The following is a 12,962-nucleotide window of genomic DNA, read 5'->3' as shown; positions in this document are numbered from 1 at the left end:
CTGTGCTCCAAGTGGCTACACCACTGGCTCTTCTGCTGCCTCCTGTCACCACGCTGAGTTCCATGGGCCTGGTGGAGCTGCTTGGAGTGCAGCCCGGCAGCGGGAGGCAGGGAAAGCCAGGGCTGTGCTCTGAGCAGCTCTGCCAGCCCCACGAAGCTCAACCTGTCCTGCCAGCACTGCCAGACTCCTCCCGGGGGTGCGGGCCCCAGACATGCACGCGGATGACAGCAGGCTGCCATTGCCACCAAGTGAATTAGTTTTGCTCTCAGCACCTTGACAGCAAAAACCCCTGCACCTAACTCCTTGAAACTTTGCCAGCTTCATGCCTTTGGAAGGGGCTGTCATCCCTGCAATTTTCATCCAAATCAAGCAAGAAATGACAAAGTTATAGGCATTTTCATGATTCCCCATTATAGGCTATGGGCAAAATGTCGAAACAGTGAAACAGTTTTGACAAAACGAAACAGAACAGTGCTTCGAAATGAAAATGAAACAATGAAATGAAACACTGTCCCTTCAAAACAGTGAAATGCAAGTCAAAATGAAACAATGCTGTTTCGCACAGCCCTAATTGCTTAGTTATCTTTTGGTGACAAGTCTTACGTTCAGTACAACAAATTAAAAAATTAAATATTTATTCCCTCTGCCAACATGCGATAAGACTTCACAGTTGACTGTATTTATACACTGCACTCTTGCATGATGTGAACCATAATACTTGGAGAGGAACTTTGGAGAAATTCTGGAGGCCTGAACGATTCAGAATGTCTCCCAGTGGGCATGTCTACACGAGATATTTAGCAAGCAGTTGTCTAATTAGCCACACAGTAAACATTTCAGTGTCTGCATGTGTGTCCCTATTTGACTGGAATAAACTAGTTTACTCCACTGTAGGATATTTACTTTGTATTTACTTGTAAAAACTCCACAGCAAAGAACATATAGATGCTGCCCTGGGTGGCTAGGGCACTAGAGTGCTTCAGTGTAACCACTTGGAGTGCCTGCTAGCTAGCCCTGCACTGAAATGCCCTCCTGCCCCAGCCAGCCCCTCCTGCCCCAGCCAGCCCCTCCACAACACGTTGAGACACATGAAGCAGCCCTAGGCTGGCAGGCTGACCCCTAGGACCCCCTACCAGCCAGGGTTGCTCCACCCTGGCTCCACATGCTCTGCATGAATAAACTGCGGAACTTATTGCTCCAGAGTTAATTTCTCCTGGGCACATGTTTAAATGGCATGCCCGGAAGTAATAAACTCCAGAGCAATAAGCTCTGCAGTTTATTCATGTGCAGTAATAGCACATGTAGATGTGCCCCACGGGGAGTATGTTATCTGTAAAAACCCAGATTTAAATCCAGAAGCAAAACTAAAAAGGTCATTTGAATTTATAATTGTTTCTTTTAACTTACTCATAACTTAGAGAGTTATTACAATAGAACTTACCTGAATTAATTTGACATATATAGCCTTTGGCTTCTGCACAGTCTTTATCTCTCCATTTCCCATTTCCCAATGCCATTATGACACAATTTGCCTAAAGGAAAAGATCATACATACCATATTTGCTCACATACCACATCCACTTTCCCCCCCAAATTTAGCCATCTAAAATTGGGGTGCATGTTTCAAGTGAGAAAGCTAATTTATGTGCTGGAATGGAGGCATAACTACACAGTAATGGCTGCCGGGGGCTCTGCTCCCTTCCTAGCCACATGCAGGAAGGCCAGAGCCCACTCTGCAGTGTCACTCAAACACTAAACTGTCAGCATCTGTGACAGGGTTAAACCTCTAACTTCTGGCTGAGCAACAAAAGGAGGATGAGTGAGGTTGGCAAGGGATTCTGACCCTGCTCCATGTAGCCAGCATTCAGGCATGACCCCGGACAATTTTTTTTCTTCATTTTACCTTCCCAAACCAAGGTGCATGTCCCAAAGTTGTGGGGGCAGGAGGGGAGGAAGTGTGATATATAAGAAAGTATGGTACGTTCAGAACAAATGCAAACCTCATGTGATAAATTTAAAATGTATTACTCAAAACACTCATTTGATTACCATCTATTTGATTGCTAAAACTATCAATGGCTGTTTAAGAATGATTTGCAAGTAATATTTACGTCACTGTTGTCATCCATATTATAAAAGTCGTTGTTTGAGGGTGCACCAAAGGCCCAGTTGACATAAGAGATACTACTTCCATCTGTCCAAAGAAATGCCATCTCTAGATGTATATCATTCAGTCCAATCCAGACATCAGTCATAACTTCCTTTAAGTGGTAGAAGAGGAAGGCTGAAAGGAAATAACTTATTCCTCAGGAAGCAAAGCTGAACATGGCCTTTTCAAGGCAGAGAAAATTAATATACACCCAGAACTGGGGCCAGAGTAAAAACACATTTCCTTCCACCCACCAGAATGCATGTAAAGACATGTTTTATGGTTTGACTTAACCCTTGGTCAAATCACAAGGAATATGTACTCAAACATTACTCTAAATGAAACAAGCCATTTGGCCTTTAAGAAGCATTACGAAAAGGAACATTTTGAGCATGTTAAAAATAACATTCCACATTTCCTAATATTACCAAGGTCATATTATCAAGCTTTCTTTTTTGATAATGCTGGACAACATTGAAAGTAGATCAGATAGCGTTTTATGGGAAATGGCATTATTAGACCTGGTTAGTGGTTACATTCTTTTTTAATTATTTTCATGATGAGTTTTTACACTTTTTATGGTTAGCATAGTATTTTACAAACCTCTAATGATTTCTGTAAACATATTCATAATTGGAGCTGGTTGGAAATTTTCTAATGAAACAAAATCTTGGGATACCAGCACAGATCTACAACAGCACTTCTTTGGTCTTTTAAGCCTTTATTTCTTTATGCCTCATTCCCTACAGTTTTACTCCTACCCCCCACGTTCCCAATCTGTTTGTTATTCCTTCACAGTCATTTTCAGACTTGACAGTTCCTCTGGCTATGAATAGATTATTTGAACTCAACATTATGGCTAGTTCCTTATATTTATATTCTTTAACAGAAAAATCATCCACTGCAATTTTCTTACCCTTCTCAGCAGTTTTACACTTATGGCTCTGGTTAAGGTGGGGTCTAAGCTCTGAAGGTTGCTTATCTGGGGCTCTATCACAGTATCTAAGCTTCTGTAGGAGAAGACAGGAAGTGATAAGATCTGTCACTAGTTAACTACTCTGTGGACCTGTCTACACATGCTGCTATGGTGCTGTTGTTACTGTGCTATCATCTAGTATTTCCTTTTGGAAGTACTAAAAGATGGTGCAGTAACAGCCCATACTATGCCGTGCATGCTATGCACAGTTATTATTAGGCACTATGATACCACAGCAATGTGTTATAACAAGGGAGTATGTCACTATGGTGACATAGCTGTGGCATCACGGGTTTTGCCCGTGGATGCTACGTTGCCATAGCACATTGCTATAGCAACATAGCATCACCTGTAGATATGTCCTGTATTCTTTAATTATGTGTTTAACCAGTTAGACTGTGCATAGATTAAAAGATTCCTCTTTTAAACATAATTCTTGTAATTTCAATTTGTCCAAAAAATGTAATTAATTCCTACATTTCCAGGATTTCAGGGGGGTAAAAGGACAGGATATTATGGTAACTGGATAAGTACACTTTTTGCCATAATTCATTTTCCTTTTGTAATAACTGTTTGATATCCCATCTTTCATGGCAGGGGACAGATATTGTACCTTGTAGTTGTTTGTTTGGGATGGTAGCCAAGTTTCCCCCAAGTGTCACACAAGCTGTTCGTGCATCCTGCCATGTCAGCTCCTCTGTTTTATTGGAACCAAATATTTTGAAACACTTGAAAAGAAAAGAATGAATTAGATATTCAAACCCAGTGCCTTGAATATATAAATTATATATAGTATATATTATCCACTTGCCTGCAGCCAATAGCATATTTTAGATACATGTGTATATACACTGTGGTGTCGACACCTACACTGTCAGATGGGTCACAAATCGGCTGGAGGGCCGCACCCAGAGAGTGGTGGTGGATGGGTGATTTTCGACCTGGAGGGATGTGGGCAGTGGGGTTCGCCAGGGCTCAGTCCTGGGGCCCGCACTGTTCAATATCTTCATTGGCAATTTGGATGAGGCAGTGATTTCATAGATTTCATAGACATTAGGGCTGGAAGGGACCTCGGAAGATCATCGAGTCCAGCCCCCTGCCGAAAGGGCAGGAAGTCAGCTGGGGTCATAGGAAGTGAATGTTTTGAGAGGGGGTGGGGAAAGGTGACAGTAACTCCTGTAAAAGTAGAAAATGTCTCATTTGTCATATTCTTTTACAATTTTTCTTGGCAACACAATCTGCAAAATTTGACTTTGAGATATGTAAAGCAGCAGAAGAGTAAGTGAATAGAATAAGGTTGAAAACCTTGGTAAAGCCATTTTGGCCTTACGTGTGATTAGGCTTAAATATTTTAAGTTGCAGGACCCTGTTACCTTACTTCAGCCTGTGACCTGCTGAAGTCACCAACTAAGTTAGCTCAAACTATTTCTGTCTTCGGCAGAAGGCACACAACCTACACTGTCCTTTCTGCTTCAGACTTCTCAGACTCTTATCAGACCACTCTGAAGCTGTGTGCTGCAATACCTAATCAAAAATCTGCACAGCATGATAAACAATTACAACCTTAAATTCAACGTGCAACACTAACCCTAATGGTCTCACAGCCAATAAATACAGATTGAAAATGCCTCCAGGAATACTTTCACTTGATGGATTACAATAGCTGTGCAGAAGCTTTTTAACAAAGCTTATGGGGGTCATCGTTGACCACAAGATGAACATGAGCCTGCAATGTGATGCGGCGGCTAGTAAAGTGACCAAAACGCTGGCTTGCATCCATAGATGCTTCTCAAGCAAATCCCGGGACGTCATTCTCCCCCTGTACTCGGCCTTAGTGAGGCCGCAGCTGGAGTACTGTGTCCAGTTTTGGGCTCCACAATTCAAAAAGGATGTGGAGAAGCTTGAGAGAGTCCAGAGAAGAGCCACGCGCATGATCAGAGGTCAGGGAAACAGACCCTATGATGACAGGCTGAGAGCCGTGGGGCTCTTTAGCCTGAAAAAGCGCAGGCTTAGGGGTGATCTGATGGCCACCTACAAGTTTATCAGGGGTGACCACCAGTATGTGGGGGAACGTTTGTTCACCAGAGCGCCCCAAGGGATGACGAGGTCGAATGGTCACAAACTACTTCAAGATCGTTTCAGGCTGGACATAAGGAAGAATTTCTTTACTGTCCGAGCCCCCAAGGTCTGGAACAGCCTGCCACCGGAGGTGGTTCAAGCGCCTTCATTGAACACCTTCAAGATGAAACTGGATGCTCATCTTGCTGGGATCCTATGACCCCAGCTGACTTCCTGCCCTTTGGGCAGGGGGCTGGACTCGATGATCTTCCAAGGTCCCTTCCAGCCCTAATGTCTATGAAATCTATGAAATCAGGAGGCACTACTTCACAGTCACGGCAGCTAGGAGCTGGAACCAACTTCCAAGGGAAGTGGTGCTCGCCCCTACCCTGGGGGTCTTCAAAAGGAGGTTAGACATCCACCTAGCCAGGGTTGTTTGAGCCCAGCATCCTTTCCTGCCCATGGCAAGGGGTCAGACTTGATGATCTGCTTAGGACCCTTCCGACCGTACCAACTATGAAACTATGAAACATATATACCAACACAATACATGCTCATGCATACATACATATATGTCTGTATGTGTACGTGTGCGTGTGTGTGTGTATATATGTGTGTACACACACACACACACACACACACACACACACATATATATATGCATGCTACATTAAAGCAGGCTTATCTCAAACCAGTTTCAGCCAATTTCAAACTGATTTATGTGCACTGGACATCTGTTCTGTTACAGATTTAAACCAGTTTCTGATCACTTAAACCATTTTATGTGTAATGTCTGTCCCTAGCCCAAGACCTTTGATGCATATGCCTAAGTAAGAGTATGTATGAGTGGAGGCTGCCCAACAGAAATCGAAGGCTAGACTGACGCCAGATGTTCAGTGCTTTGATGGCTGTAGCTTCTGCCAGAGAGCAACAGATAAGAACTGCTGCTGACTGCCTGCTGACGGAACAATTCAAATTACAGTGACTTGGAAATTTGTTTCTTTAGATATTTACCTACTAGCATCCCATAAGGCTCAGCCAGCTAATTCAAATGTGCCTTTGGATAATTCCTGTCCAAATCCCTATTTCAATCCAAAAATATTTCCTTTGTCTTACTTTTTTCAATCCCACTGCAAAATACAATTTACTGCTGATATATTTTTGCTGTACCTTATTATCAAACAAAAGCCAAGTTTCTGGACATCCTCCAGGTTTAAATAAAGGTGTATATGTTGATTTAATGGAACTATTACGTCTTTCACAGATAAAAAAATTTAGTGCGCCACAATTTACATCACTCCAAAGACCTGAAAAGGAATTAATTATGGTAAATATGCCAATGTGTTACACTAGTATTTCTAACAATGAGCTTCCATTTTCCATTTTTCTTTTAAAAAGCAGTTACATACTGTACTTGTGTAATATGCATCTTTCTTCAGGTCAGTCCTCTTTAAGTTACTGGAAAATTCATGCATTATATTTTTGAAGCATTATTTATCAAATGATGTATTTATTAATTTCTCTGCACAGTTAATTATTTGCCTAGCATCCACTGACAATGAACTCTAAAAATGAACCAAAAGACTAGCAGTCCACCCAAGCCTAGCAGCCTATTGGATGAGCATATTAAGGCATGCCAGCTTCTACAGCCAACAGCACAAAAGGAAGTGATGTGTCTGGCATAACATCCAGCCACTTCTAATGCTCCAGCCCAAACTCAATACTTGTTTATTATAGCTGGATAAAATGGGGTATACAAATCTAGAGGATCAAAGTCATGCTTCCAGGACTATGGCAAAATGCTTTACTCATTCTTCAACCATGTGACAGAAATGAACAAGGAATAGGAAAAAAGGGGGCTGAAAAAACACATACCGCGTGTCTCTATTAATTGTATTTTTATTACCTTACACATAGAACCCAAAGGGAAAATTTCAGACATGTGGGTTGAAAAGAAATGGAGAGATGTTTGGCAAAAGTCTTTCTTGTGGTATAAACAGATCTATATTAATTGCAGGCTTTTAATGAAGATAAACAGGTTTATCTTCATTACAGGCTACAGTAAGTGTATTTAAACCTGAGCTAGGTTTAAATGAGCTGCTTTAGGTACTGGAGGCTGTCTACATATGGCATAATGGAACTGTGTGCAGGCGATTTCAATCCATTTTTTAGCACATAGGGATTCCTTTGATTTCAGATAGCCCTTGGGCCTATCTGAAAAGCTCCCAATGTCTCTATCATCATAATAAAGTGACTTCTAAAAACCTAAATGTTTTTCTGCCCCCCAACAGGGTCTACAGCCCCCCCAACAGGGCCTACCTCCCCTGCAGGGGCCACATGCCCCACCCCCTTTTGCTGCCCCAGCCCCCTGGATGGCTGCCCTGCCTGGCCCCATCCCCCACTTGCACCCCCCACCCCCTCTGCAGCCTCCAGCACTTAAAAAAAAAAGCCTCTACTCACCTCAGGAGCAGGGGCTCTAGGGCCTCCTGGCAGAGCCCCGCCATGCAGCACAAGGCAATGAGGGTCAGCAGGGCCCAGGCTGGGGCCACTGGGGCTGTTACCCAGCCCTGCTGTGTGGGCGGGGGGGCCAGTAATCCCAATGGCAGCTGTACTGCTGGTAACTGAGTGCCAGGGGCAGGTCTCAGGGGGCAGGCAAGGGATGGGGATGGGTGGGGCAGGGCAGAGATCCAGGGGGCTGGGAGGGCTTGGGGGGCAGGTGGGGGATAGGACCAGGTGGGGCAGGGATTGGGAGGGTGGGGGAGCAGGTGGTGCCAGCAGGGGTCCTTCCCATGGTCTCCTCCCCCCTGCTCCAGCCCTCCTGACCCCTTACTTACAAGCACTGCAGCCCTGGGTCCAGCTCCCTGCTGCTGACACACTGCCTGCCCTTCATGGGCAGGCACCGTGCTTCAGCACCAGGGTGAGGGCCAACCATAGAGATGCTCTGGCAACCAAAGCATCTCTGTGGAGGACCCTGCCTCTGGTTGCCTCAGGGCACTGTCTGGGACCGAGCCCTGCCCTGCATTTTTTGTCTGAGGATTTCTTTGACCCCTGGATATCCAGGGATCTAATTTTGCTCCCGCACTGCAAATTTGCTGTGCAGGGAACATTTTCTTGTTCCTGCATGTGCCTCTTGCAGCATCTTAAAGGAGTTTGAGACTGCAAGAAGCATGTGCGGGCTCATCTGGATGCACCCATGAAGTCAATGGTTTGGTGTTCAAAACATTTATTTTTAATTAGTTAAGTCTCATTGGAGTCAGTTTCAAGCTGAGACACAGTTATCCAGTATCTTCTTTGTAAAGACAGGCAAATTGTATTCCAGTGGGTTTGCTGTATGAATACTTCAGAAAACATCCTAAAATGGAGAGCCTGATTCTGTCATTTACACTGGTTCAACTCTACTATTTCCAGATGGGTTACACTGATGTAACTGACAGGATAAGTTAGCTCTGACATTTTGCCTGATCTGAGTAGGCATGTTATCTGCTATGTTTGCCCTTGCATTGGTAGAAAAAATGCTCTCCTTCCCCTCCATGGTCATGCCTGGTTGGCTTTTATCTTCAAGTTCATAGGCATTCACTCTTCAGTGGTACTTTTTGGTGTATAGTAATAACGTTCTTATAAATGAAAAGTAGAATATGGCTAATTTTCAATCGGCTGAATCTACCTATCTCCTCTAATTTATCATTGGAGGGATAGTGATGAGTCCCCTTAACAGTTAGGTATAACATCATAAGCCATAACATCTTACAAATTTTGACATAGAAACATACTAAAATTACATGTAGGAAAGCAACCACCAAATTCTAAGGACTTCTGTTATAAGATTCCCTTCTTCACTGACCATACCAGCTACTGACTAGAACGGAGAACTCTATGGATGTCTATGATGTTTTCCATGGTGGAAGAATCACACACGGCAACCTTATCAGACTGGAGGATGTGCAAGCAAGCTCCAAAATCCAGTTAAAGAGAAAAATTATACGCTGTAGTTTTGTAAACACACACAAATAAAATATAAATATCTAGTCCTGTTACTTACCTGTGTATGAGTCCATGACCACACAGTTTTCATCATTATTTTGAAAGTTAGGTTCATCTGGGGCCCAAGCTACATAGTTCACTAGGGAACCATCTATCCAGCTAAAGGAAATGATATAATGGTAATTATTAATTACAACAGCACTTCTTGAAAGGGACACATCAATCCATTATGGGGTTGGAATAATGATCTTTCAAGGTCCCTTCCAGCCCTTAATTTCTTTTATTCTATGATTACACAACTAATTTGGCAATAATTCTGAAAGATATACTCAGAATTAAGTGTATACACTCTTAAGAACAGAAAATCCATTAACATTAATGGCAGATTTATGATTAAAAGTGATCATCAACTGAATCAAAACTTGTGAAAGAGGTGATCTATTTTATTAGACGAACTAGATATTTGCAAACAAATAATTCTATTTATTTGCAAGCTTTTGGGTGTGCACACCTTTCATCAGGCACAGGAGAGAGAAGAGACTGTAAAAGTTCTCCTAGGTAGAAATGACTATCTATATTTCACAGGAGAGCTGAAGGTGTGGTAAAGTCTCCTGTTTGGAATAGTTCATTTTGTCCAGGTTAGTTGCACAGAAAGGTTGAAAAAGTTGTATCAACCACGTCAGACAAAAGGGGCTGCTTTCTGATGGTCACAATTCTGAAAGAAAATCTGAAAGCCAAATGGCCCATTATTATGAATATGTAGCAACAATATTTGAAGTACAGTTAGTTCTTCTTTTTCAGACAAATGGTCGCCTTCTATCTGAAGACAAGATGTTCAGCTATTCTGAGACTGGGGTCAGAGGAATATAAGTAACTATATCAACAGAAAGATGCTCAACTCAACAGATTCCCAGGATTGGGGTACAAAACTTTAAAAAATGCCTCCAAAATAAAAACTACAACAGGCTGAAGAACAGGCATATTGCCTCAGGAATGGCATTTGGGCCCAAAAGCTTGCAAAGAAATACATTTTTTGCTACTATTTAGTTAGTCTAATAAAAGATATTGCCTCTACCACAAGACTTTTGTTTGCCCCAAATGACAGCACAAGAAAGGAAATAATCACATTATAACAGGAACCCAGAGATTCCCTGTTACTAATGAGCAGAAGATATCAGTGAAGAGAACTCCAGGGAGCCAGGCTGCCTACTAAGAGCAGGAGAACAGGCTGAGCACCTTACAGGCTGGCACAATGCTTACAGCGGAGCTAGTGGTACTGAAATACTTCAGTAGGGCAGAGACTACTTAGGACAGTGATCTGCCAACTGTAAAACTAGCTGCCCCACAGTAGTACCAGGAAGCAGAGAATTAGCTTCTATCCCAGAAGCTGGAAGTGGTTCTGAATGGAAGCCAGTTAGCCTGAAGAGAAGCACCTGTGGTGACTGGGAGTTAACAAGACCAGAGCTAAGGAAAGACATTCCAAAAGCCTGAGCCTGAATTGATTTAATCTTTGCAGGTCAGTGTGACCTGCAAAGAGTAAATCAGTTTCCAAATAGACAGACATTCCCTTTCTAATCAGGAAACGCAGGCACATGCCTGCAGTAGCTCAAGCCAGAAGCCCAAGGGCGCTAAAGCAGCCCTTCCTTCCACAAGGAAGCTGAGCTGAGGAGGCGGGGCATGGCCATGCCCCGGCAGGCTGCCCAAGTAGCTTCCTGGCAGCCAGGAGCAATCGCAGCATACAGGGCTGCCCAGCCCCAGAGGGGAACTCTTCCTCCTCCTCCCTTTCCCATACCACCGCAGGGTTGGGAGGGGGGCCCTGTTCAGTGCTGGAGAGGCACTTCTCCCTCCTCCTTCCCTCCCACCCTGCTGGACAGCTCACACACCCACACCCCACACCCCCAAAGGGGCAGCAGGAGCAGAGTTCAGCTGGGCAAGGTGTGGGTGCGTAGGGTGTGAGAGTGGGATGTCGCATGCTGGACGTTGCAGGGAAGCAGGGGTGGAGCTCCCCCCCACTCCTGGCAGCATGTGGGGACTTGCAGGAGGGAGCGGCAGAGGCAGCAGGCTCCAGCGTGGGGCTTCCCCTGCTATGAGTGCTGGAGTTGCAGGCTCAGGCTCAGGCTCAGGCTCAGAGCCTTGGGGATAAAGCAGGCACTGCTCCCTCCCCCTGCACAGCACTGGCCAGATCCTGTGCTAGCAGAAGTGCCCTGACCTCCCTGCCTGCTGCTGCTGCCAGGCAGTGGGGGCTGCATGCCACAAGGGGACTGTGTGGGGGTCATTATACCCCCCACTCACCCACACCCTGCCCAGCTGAGCTCTGTCTTCCTGCTGCCCCTCTGGGGGGAGAAGAAGAAAGAGAAAGAGTTCCTTCCACCATGGAACAGAGCCTTCCCCTTCCCTGTCCCTGCCCCTGCCCCTGCCCCTGCCCCTGCCCCTACCTCCTCTCCCCTCTGGGACCAGGCAGCACCACATAGAGCCCCCCCTCCCAGCTCTGCAGCAGCAGGAAAGGGGAGGAGAAGGAAGAGTCCCCACCCAGCACTTCACAGAGTCCCCCACCCCACCCTAGGAGGAGAAGGAGGAGGGGGAAGAGTCCTCCCCAGCATGGAACAGAGCCCCCCCTCCCCACCCTGCAGGACAACCAACCCAGCATGGCCCCATTAAAGTGAAGGGGGCAGGGAGAAGGGTTAATTCCTCCCTTCATCCCGTCCCTTCCCTGCAGCCAAGGTCTGCCAGCTCCAGGGGCCACCACTGCAGCCCCCTCTGCTCCCCAGCAGACAGGCTGACCTTGGCTGTGGTGGGGGAAGAGGAGAAGGAGGGAAGAATTCATCATCTCCCTGCCCACTTTGCCTTAATGAGGCCATGCCAGCTGGTGTCTCTCCTAGGGCCTGTCCCTGCTCCAGGCTAGAGAGCACAGGGGTGGAGTCAACCCTGCAACTGCAGCAGAGAGCCCTGCCCAGCCCAGAGAGCATGCCAGGATGCTGGGGGTGGGGGATGGTCTGGTTTATCTTAAATCAGCAAGGGGTCTGGGACAGACATTGCATAAACCAGTTTGAGCCAAATCACTTAAGTCTGATACTATATTCAACCAGGTATATCTCAAACCAGTTTTGGCTATTTTGAAACTGGTTTATGTGCACAGAACATCTGTTCTGTTACAGGTTTAAACTAGCTTCTGTTCACTTAAACTGGTTTATGTGTAATGTCTGTCCCTAGCCCAGGGTAACAGACCCTCAGCTACATATAAACTCAGGATTTGAGCCTCGGAGGTGCTGTCATGCAGGCTGCCAGGGAAGAAGCTTTGCACTACAATGACTGAGGATGAAGGACTGCAAGACTGTAGGAGACAGTCCTTCAGCCTAAAGTGCAATTGGAGCTGTAACTAGCAAGGGATGTGAAGGGTAACAAGAGAGGAGAATCAGGAAAACTGTGAGTCCTTTACTAAATAAGGGAGGCAAACTTGTAACAGAGGATGCAGAAAGGACTGAAGTGCTTAATGCCTTTTTTGCCTCCGTCTTCACAGGCAAGGGCAGCTCCAAGACTACTGCACCAGGCAGCACAGTTTGGAGAGGAGTTGAGCAGCCCTCAGTGGTGAAAGAACAGGTTAGGGACTACTTAGAAAATCTGGATGTGTACAAGTCCATGGGGCTGGCCATGGGCAACTGGTGCTGCCTTAGTCAGGGGTCCTCCATGACCGATCCTGTCGACTGGGGCCAATCTCGCTGATGCGGGGCAGGCATTGCGAGACAGCCGATCGCTGCGGCTGATCACTGCAGCCATTTCTGGAATTGGCTGGAGCCCCTT

General features: G+C 45.4%; 1 protein-coding gene across 1 annotated transcript in view; it reads right to left on the bottom strand.

The window, feature by feature from the left end:
- Positions 1 to 1,441: 1,441 nt before the first annotated feature.
- LOC102382922 (macrophage mannose receptor 1) overlaps positions 1,442 to 12,962 on the bottom strand; it is a gene marked incomplete at its 3' end in the record, with an annotated part of 64,416 nt that continues 52,895 nt past the window's right edge. Inside the window, exons 19-23 of the mRNA XM_014526090.2 lie at positions 9,223 to 9,323; positions 6,354 to 6,490; positions 3,739 to 3,853; positions 2,112 to 2,284; positions 1,442 to 1,532 (exon numbers count right to left, since the gene is read on the bottom strand). Of these exons, the coding sequence (XP_014381576.2) occupies positions 1,442 to 1,532; positions 2,112 to 2,284; positions 3,739 to 3,853; positions 6,354 to 6,490; positions 9,223 to 9,323 (617 nt within the window). The remainder of the gene's footprint in view (positions 1,533 to 2,111; positions 2,285 to 3,738; positions 3,854 to 6,353; positions 6,491 to 9,222; positions 9,324 to 12,962) is intronic.

This window comes from Alligator sinensis, unplaced genomic scaffold (genome assembly GCF_000455745.1).
Source record: "Alligator sinensis unplaced genomic scaffold, ASM45574v1 scaffold995_1, whole genome shotgun sequence".
Lineage (NCBI taxonomy): Eukaryota > Metazoa > Chordata > Crocodylia > Alligatoridae > Alligator > Alligator sinensis.
Note: the sequence above shows the minus strand (reverse complement) of the source record. Positions and strands in the feature narration are given on the sequence as shown.